The sequence below is a fragment of the Podarcis pityusensis genome (genome assembly GCF_964106645.2).
Source record: "Podarcis pityusensis genome assembly, chromosome: 11".
Lineage (NCBI taxonomy): Eukaryota > Metazoa > Chordata > Lepidosauria > Squamata > Lacertidae > Podarcis > Podarcis pityusensis.
In genome coordinates this window covers 49833143-49841898 of record NC_138036.1, presented here as the reverse complement: position 1 = coordinate 49841898, position 8756 = coordinate 49833143, and the positions used below count along the sequence as shown (strand labels likewise).

At 45.4% G+C, this 8756-nt stretch overlaps 1 protein-coding gene across 1 annotated transcript in view; it reads left to right on the top strand.

Annotated features, from left to right (window-relative positions):
- Positions 1–603: 603 nt before the first annotated feature.
- FBN2 (fibrillin 2) overlaps positions 604–8756 on the top strand; it is a 138169-nt gene continuing 130016 nt past the window's right edge. The window contains exons 1-3 of the mRNA XM_080973330.1: positions 604–1452; positions 5020–5102; positions 8413–8511. Of these exons, the coding sequence (XP_080829456.1) occupies positions 1226–1452; positions 5020–5102; positions 8413–8511 (409 nt within the window). The 5' untranslated portion in view covers positions 604–1225. The remainder of the gene's footprint in view (positions 1453–5019; positions 5103–8412; positions 8512–8756) is intronic.

Sequence of the window (8756 nt, the reverse complement as noted above, 5' to 3'; positions counted from 1 at the left end):
AAAAATTAAAATAATGCCCCTTTTGAGCGATTTTTAATGGTGGCGGCGGGGAAAATCGGCGTGCCGGTAGGGAATGCCATACGTCCGGATTCCTCCGGGCAGTGACTCCGGTGCGCTACTATATGCAGCAGTATTCCGTATGTGTCCGGGACAACCCGGACGCATGACAACCCTATCCCGGAGACTCCAACTGAGGGAAATTTGGCCGCTACCGGCGGCGGGTGAGAAACTCCCCTGAACTTTCTTGAGGTGGTGATTTTGTTGGTGCAAGGAGAAACTACGAGGCCAGGGGGGCTGGGGCGTGGATGAACGGACTGCTTGAGAACGGGCAACAAGGTTGTGTGACTGACTGACTGACTGGCGCCCAACGGCTCCTCTTCCTCTGACAAACTTTCCCCTCGGCGCCCCCTCAGCCCCTCCCTCCCTCCCCGCGGCTTCCAACGAGGCTCCTCCTCCTCTCCCTCCAGCCCCCTTTCACAAGTGCCGCGGCCCCTCCCTCTCCCGCCTCCCCTCCGGGCGCCCCCTTCCCTCAGCCTCCCTTCCCTCCTCGGGCGCGCTCCTCTCCCACGTGCTTGGCGCGGCGCTGCTGCTCCCCCCACCGACGAGCGGGCGGTAGTGCCGCCCTGCCTCCCTCCCTCGCCCCTCATTCTTCTCGCGGCGCACCGGGCAAGAGCCGCCGCCTCGCCTTCCCCCGAGTCGGCAGCAGCAGCAGCAGCAGCAAACTTCTCTTCAAGAAGAAACTCCTTTTTCGCCTTCCAGGGTGGAAAGCTGCTGCCGGCCCCTGTCACTAGCGGCTCCTTATCATTATTGCTGTTATCCTCGAGGCGGGCAATTTCGAGCTCGCTCTCCGAAAAGCGCCCACACCCTTCGATTGTTCTCCCCTTTTCCCCCTCGCTCAGGAAGAGCTGGACCTCATCTCCCTTTTCCCCCCGACGGCTTTTAATCGGCGCGTTTCGCTCGGGAAGGCGAGCAGCGGAGAGGCGGGAAAAGGGAGGAGGATGCACCGCGGAGCGAAAGAAGGAGCAGCAGCCGCCGCCGCCGCCGCCCCCCTGGCCGCCCCGACCCGCAGCAGCAGAGCGTCGCGCTGAGGTGGAGGGGAGCGCGCGAGCGGCCCGGAGGAATAACGCCTCTTCTCCTCAGGAAGGGAGAAGAGCTCCCGAGTCAGGGGCGAGCCGGAGGTCGGGGCTCCTCTCTGAGGCACCTCAGGATTTTCGCGCCCGCGACCATGGCGAGGCGGCGGGAGCTCCGCCTGCAGCCTTATTTCCTCTGGCTGGGCTGTGTGGCGCTCTGGGCGCAGGGAGCAGCCGCGCAAGGCAAGCAGCAGGTCCGCCCGGCGGATGGAGCAACAGGCGGCGGCGGCGGCGGCACCAGCTACCCAGCCTCGAGGAGCCTGGAAGGCGCCGCCACCACCAACCGAGTCCGCCGGAGGGGCCAGCAGGACGCGCTCAGGGGGTAGGGAAGCCGCGTTGCCTCGCGCCGCGCAGGTAGGCCTGCCTCTCACAAACAGCGGCAGCGAGGCGGCATTTATAGAAGCCGCGTGCCCGGATCGTACCACTTTCAGGCGGCAAGCGGGGGTGGGGTGCATGGTCTTGGGAACGGAATGGAGCAGTCTCTGCGGACGCGGGGGCCGCTAGGTGTCAGGGGGAAAGGATCCTAGCCCAACTTGATGCTCCTTGATGCTCCAGTCGTAGGTGTGTCATGATTGGCCCCGCCCCAAAGAGCAGGTCACCTGGGGGGCCTCCACCTGCAGTCTGAAGTGGTACAGTGCAGGCAAAAGGTTTATCTCCTCGACCTGATGCTGTTTGTGAGAGCTAGGCCAGGCGTGTATTGCCTTGTTGTTGTTGTTGTTGTTGTTGTTTAGTGCTTTAGTCGGGTCCGACTCTTCGTGACTCCATGGACCAGAGCACGCCAGGCACTCCTGTCTTCCACGGCCTCCCGCAGTTTGGTCAAACTCATGCTGGTAGCTTCTAGAACACTGTCCAGCCATCTCGTCCTCTGTCGTCCCCTTCTCCTTGTGCCCTCCATCTTTCCCAACATCGCTCTTTTCCAGGGAGTCTTCTCTTCTCATGAGGTGGCCAAAGTATTGGAGCCTCAGCTTCACGATCTGTCCTTCCAGTGAGCACTCAGGGCTGATTTCCTTAAGAATGGATAGGTTTGATCTTCTTGCAGTCCATGGGACTCTCAAGAGTCTCCTCCAGAACATAATTCAAAAGCATCAATTCTTCGTCGATCAGCCTTCTTTATGGTCCAGCTCTCACTTCCATACATCACTACTGAGAAAACCATAGCTTTAACTATACGGACCTTTGTTGGCAAGGTGATGTCTCTGCTTTTTAAAATGCTGTCTAGGTTTGTCATTGCTTTTCTCCCAAGAAGCAGGCGTCTTTTAATTTTGTGGCTGCTGTCACCATCTGCAGTGATCATGGAGCCCAAGAAAGTAAAATCTCTCACTGCCTCCATTTCTTCCCCTTCTATTTGCCAGGAGGTGATGGGACCAGTGGCCATGATCTTCGCTTTTTTGATGTTGAGCTTCAAACCATATTTTGCGCTCTCCTCTTTCACCCTTATTAAAAGGTTCTTTAATTCCTCCTCACTTTCTGCCATCAAAGTTGTGTCATCTGCATATCTGAGGTTGTTGATATTTCTTCCGGCAATCTTAATTCCGGCTAGGGATTCATCCAGCCCCGCCTTTCGCATGATGAATTCTGCATATAAGTTAAATAAGCAGGGAGACAATATACAGCCTTGTCGTACTCCTTGTATTGCCTTAGCGGCAAGTTCTGCGTGGATGCAACCAGCTGCAACCTGCCATCCCTCCCCCCCCATCAAATATGTGCATGCACACCATCTCAGCAACCTCTGGGTGATCCACAGGCAAAAATTCTGAAATGCCACCTTTACTGTGCTTTGATTAAACCTTCAGCTCACCTTTATTCTGCTTCCATGAAACCTTTGGCTACCCCTGCTGACAACCCCTAAAACCACTTCTGTAGTGCCCATCACAAGTTCTTTCCTCTTGTCCTTTCCTCTTGTCCTATGCTCATTTCCTGCAACCTCCTGATTTCCAGTGCTCCAGCCCCAAGGAATTCCTTCCCTACCCCATATTATGCAACCACCCGCTGCAATATTCCTCCTCTACTCCTTCAAGTACTTCCGTGCAACTCAAAGGTAAATTATCCACATTCCCAGTCACTATCTTCTAGGTGATTTATCCTCTTTAACTGGTCTTGCACCATCCATAAGTCCCATCCATAAACCATTCAGTGTTTCAGGTGAAAACATCACTTTATCCTGCCTCTGTAAAGCCTGCAGCCACTTCCTGATAACTGTCCCACCAGTGCTTGTCTCCCATGAACAGCCTCCTTCAACCCATAATTCTCCCTTGGCATCAGAGCCCAATCAACCTCCCACCAAGTTCTCTTTTACCTCAAATAGCCTTTAATCTTTCTTCCAGGATTTCAATATTAACTCTGCCACTGTTGTCACTTACTAGCCTTATGTCCTGTAAGAACTTAGCAACATCCCATAAGCAATTGATAGTTGCCTGTGGGTGGCATCAAGTCTTGGACCTGGACACATTCTTTAATATTTCCCTGCACCCTCCTGCTGTCTGGTCCCCACACCCAGAACTAGTCCTAATGTGCTCTCTTGAAGCACACCGCTATAGAGCAATTGAGGGTTCTCTTTCATAGAAGGCTACAGTTTTGAAGATGAAATGGGTTTGCCTTACTTTTCTATTTGACTTCTCCAAAGGTCCCCATGAAATAGACACCATTACTCCCAGGGGGTGCCAACTTGAATAACATATTGGGGGGGGGGCAGGTAAGCCCCGCCCCACATTATTGATCACATGATCCAGTTCCCACACACTATTTGAATGGGAATTTCCATCAACTTTTGGGGGGCCTGGGCCCCTCAAATATTTTATGGCAAGGAGGCTGGAGACCCCTCAGCCCCTAGGAGTTGGCTCCTATGATTACGCCTTTAAATTTGAAGTTGTCTTGTAGAAAACCTACCAACAAGGCAATACATAGGAACCACTGGTTTGCAGCTAGCTCTAATGGACAGCCACATTTCTTTTGATCTTGTCTCTACCAGGCTGTTTTGTTAAGATGCAGTTGTATCCCAATAGCCACCTCTCTATACAGCTTGTTTTCCTAATCAGTCCCATCACACATCTGTGCATTCCCTTTCAAACTTTCAATCCAAATACTAGCAGTTGTCTCCATTTACTTCTGTCCTTTTCCCCCTCTGTAATTGTTGCTTTTCTTCTTAATGTCTACTGATTTGCTTGATTTGAATGTTAATTTTAAATTTTGGTCCATCTTGGAAAGTTTCCATATGTTTCTTGAGAGTGGTGTAAAAAACATCTGGCTTTTGCAAAAGAAAGCATGTGTAAATACGACACTAATAGCAATACCAAATGTGGCAAATATTGCTTCAGTTTCATGATCAAGTTTTTAAGGGTCTTTGCTATAACAGTGCTGAAGGGTGATTTCAATTAAAATCTGCTGAAGAAACATGTTTTTTTCAGATTGGTTGAGGGAGGCTTTAAAATGCTAAGTTATAAAATGCATGATCATTACTTTCCACTTTTAAATCTTTCTAATATACCTCTAGAAAAATCTGATTTTCATACAAAATGTAACTCATGGTGTTAAGATGAAAAGGCTGTTTTAGATATGTTTGGTGTGAATTATTTACTGCTTGTAAAGTAGTTACAGTAGAGCATGCATTTGGTCCATTGTTCAGAACTGTTTAAAAATGGTACCTTACTAAATTCTTATTACTTAGTCATTGTCTGGTTTTGCTTTTTGCTAAAGAGAGGGGTTCTTAGCTCTTGGAGGGAGGGATTCAGTGAAATGCTTTTTTTATTAAGAAATGTGAGGGTTCTGGAAAAAGAAAAAGAAAAAAAGCTTGCATGTTGTTTCTGAGGCCAATGCATTTTTATCCTGCAGACCTAAAATCTGTTTCCATTGACCTATATTTTTTGTGTACACACTTGTTTGCATATAACAGGCCAAATGTGTGTGGCTCCAGATTCCACTCCTACTGTTGTCCTGGATGGAAAACACTCCCTGGGGGAAATCAGTGTATTGTTCGTAAGTGTTTGGCTTCAGATTTTACAACCTCTGAGTAATAATCCATCCAAAAGACATCTTTGAATTTTAATTAATTACCCTTTTAAAAAGGAAGTAAGGAATTAATCTACTCTGGTTGCTAAGTTTAGGCTTCCATCATGCTTTTAAGAACTTGACACTAACTCACAAATCTATTGATTAAAAAAAATGCCCTTTTACAGATTTAGAAATCCAGCAATGAACACTTAAAACAGAAATAGTCAAATACTAAGCAAAGTAGGTTGTACTTTATCAACAGAGAGAAAATGTAGCTGAGTTACCTAGGAATAATATTTCACATAAGGCTGTTGGTTGTTTTTGTTAGTTCGGGGCTGTGCTACAATAGATCTAGATTAGATTTTCTTAAATATATATTTAACAACAACATGATTGTTTATTTGGCAAAGCTCTTTATTGTGCTGAGCTATGTGACAACTGATAAGACTTGACAAAAGCATGTAAATCAGTTAAACTGTGGTTTGGACTCACCAGGAGTGAGCCTACATCCTGTGGCTAAGGTCAGAGTTCAGCCCTGGAACATGTGAAAAATGTTAATGTTCATTTGGGCATATGCAGACTAGAGGGCTTTTATTTCCCCACTGACTAATATTATCAACATCCACTATCTCTGGGATTTAGAGAGAAGAGGTTCAGGCAGTTGGGGTTTTATAAGTTAAGAGCACAATGCAATGCAAGTTTAATCAAAAGTAAAATGATGTGTTCAGTGGGGCCCACTGTGTTCCGTGGGGCTTACTCCCAGGAATTTGTATAGGAGGGTAGCCTGCTGTAAACTTCCCTGGGAGTAAATTCCATTGAACCGAGCGTGGCTTATTTCTCAGGTGGCATGCCTAGGATTGAAGGATAGTTCAGTTTTGTAGAGCATTAGGCTCTTAATCTCAGGGTCATGGGTTTGAACCCCACATTGGGACAAAGATTATTGCATGGCCCCATTGCATTGCAAAGAGTTGGACTAGATGTTTCTCGTGGTTCCTTCCAACTCTACAATTCTATGAACGGTTAGTGTAGTTTATGGCCTGAGCTCTTGCACTGTGACACAGTAACAGTTTATAAAGTCAGGTGCCACATCTCCAAAGCTGTTGCAAGGGCACAATACATAACTTTACATAGTTGCTGAGGTCTAATCCCCAACCCCAATACTAATGCAGCAATAGTTACCAGCACTGCTACAATGCTTCCCAAAAAGTATAGACCCAGAACCAAGAATTCCTTCTATTGAACTCAAAGGGCTGTTGAAGGGGCAATAAATTTCTTTTGTTAGTGTAATCCTGATAATCCATTCTAACTCATATCCTGAGGCACCATTCAGCAAATCAAGTGACTAAGAAGACCTGAACTGGGGGTTGAAATTTTAAACTTAGTTATGAAGGAATTTTGTTCACATTCTGACCCAGGTGTCTAGTTGGCCTTAACATTAACTGCACCATATAGGCAAAAGTTTCCTAACCCAGAAAAACAATGCATAGCTGGCTAATAAAAGTAAGAGAATAGATCTGTGTTTTAACTATTTATTCTACTTTCTCAAGTGGTGGAAGGGTGACCTTTATTTTATTTCTGTTCTCAGTTATGGCATTTTTTGGTCAAAGTTTAATTTATATTGCAGCCCAATCTTCAGAACATTCTCACACATGATGCTTGAAATAGCTTTGGCTTAAATTGTTATGTAATGCAAATGTAAAACCTATCTCGGCTACGATATACATTCATTTTCTGTTTTGTGTTATATCCCATATTAACAACATCCATTATTAACACTGTACACAAAACAGCAGAAAGGGCCTCAAAGGCACATGTGAATATCTAGTCAGCTTCACATGGGAAAAATCACTCAGAATATGCTGCTAAAACATTGAAAAGCGTTAATATAGATGCAGTGCTTGGAGTATAGATGTGGTCAGCCTGAATATTCTCCATCAGTCCTCTGAAAACCTACTGTATGAGTTAGATAGCCGGTTTGTTATATTCATGTAGAGTGCTGTCCATATTTCAATAACCATCAATAAAAGCTCAAACAAGGTAACAGTCCTATGCAAGTATTGCTGTCTCAAACAAGGTAGCAACCCTGGAAGTAAGCTGCACTGAACACTGGATTTTCCTCTGAGTAAACATGGATACGCTGGAGCTGTGAAAATACTAATTTCATTACGTATCATTTGTATTGCACTTTAGCTGTGGAAAGTTATTTATTCCTTGCAGTGCAGTAGCTAAAACAGGTGTGGGAAGTTCCATCTGCTCATCTTTTAAATGTGTCAATTAAGCTAGAAAATATTCCATTGTCTCTAAAATGAGGTCAGAGAGATATTTAAAATTAATATTCCTAGAAAACGTTTGAATGAACTGTATCTCAAAAACAGTCACTTGTCTGGAGGTAATCATGTATCTTTACAGCAAAGGAACTTCAAAGTCTCTGACTAGCTCTATGTATGCTTTGGCTAGGAAAAAGTCAGCTGTTAGCATTGTTTTTGAAGATACTATTGCCAACTGAAAAGCCCATAGTTTAGGCTTATGGGGGATAAAACAATCCTGCTGTTAAATATGTGGATGAATTTAATTCGCCTGCTTTTTATTATCAAAATAACAGCCATGGGGAAGGTAGGAGGTTTGGTTCTGTGGAATAAGTGGACCACATCATGGTTGCAATGATTCCCCTCCCATTTCAAAAAGATGCTAATAACCCCAAGAAGGAAATTTCCATTGGCACCAGTGGTTGCCAGTGGTTCATTGGGACCATAGCGTTAAAGGAAAGAATTTAGCCCCGTCTCCCATTCCTCCCCACACCCAGTGCCATGGTCCTGATCCAACTCATCCTACCCTCCTTTGTGGCTATTATCTTGATAGCAAAAACAGGTGTCTTAAACGCATTTACACGCCTAAGGTCACATCTGTTTTGTCTCTCAGCCCTTACATGCAAAAGTAAAATGTCACTGCATAATTTTAGAATATTCTGATTTCCAGATTGAATTTTACCTGTATTTAGCACACAAGTCTCACTTCTTAGAGAAGTAATGTTTTGTACCACCCTCTAAAATCTTAAGCGCATCATAACAGATTCTATCTTTACAGTCCTGTTTTTAGTAAAAGTGAAGCTAGCATAACAAACACAAAACCAAAAACAAAAGTAACATTGTTTCAGCATATACACGGTTGCTTATGTTCTTGGGGGGGGGGGGGGTTGGAATTGGACACATTTAAGCAAACAATTTATCTTGTTTGCCAGTGTTTCTTAAGCAATTTAAGATGTACAAGCATTTTGATTCATTATTTTCTTCCTCAGCAATTTGTAGAAATAGCTGTGGTGATGGATTTTGTTCTCGCCCCAACATGTGCACTTGTTCCAGTGGTCAGATATCGCCAACCTGTGGAACAAAATCAAGTAAGGCCTAAAGTCTCCATTTTTAAAGTTAGGGAGAAAAAGTGTTTTGCAGCGTTTTACACTAGGATAGTGTTTAAGGATAGATAAATACTAAGTGCATGAGAGAGTTACCTGTCTCATCTTCCCTACCCTCTTTTGCATGAAAAGGTGCTGCTTTGCATATAGAAGATTCCTGCTCCTTACTTTTTATGACTATGTGTCTCAAATGCCCTCCCATGGGAGGTCCAACGGGTTCTGTCCCTACT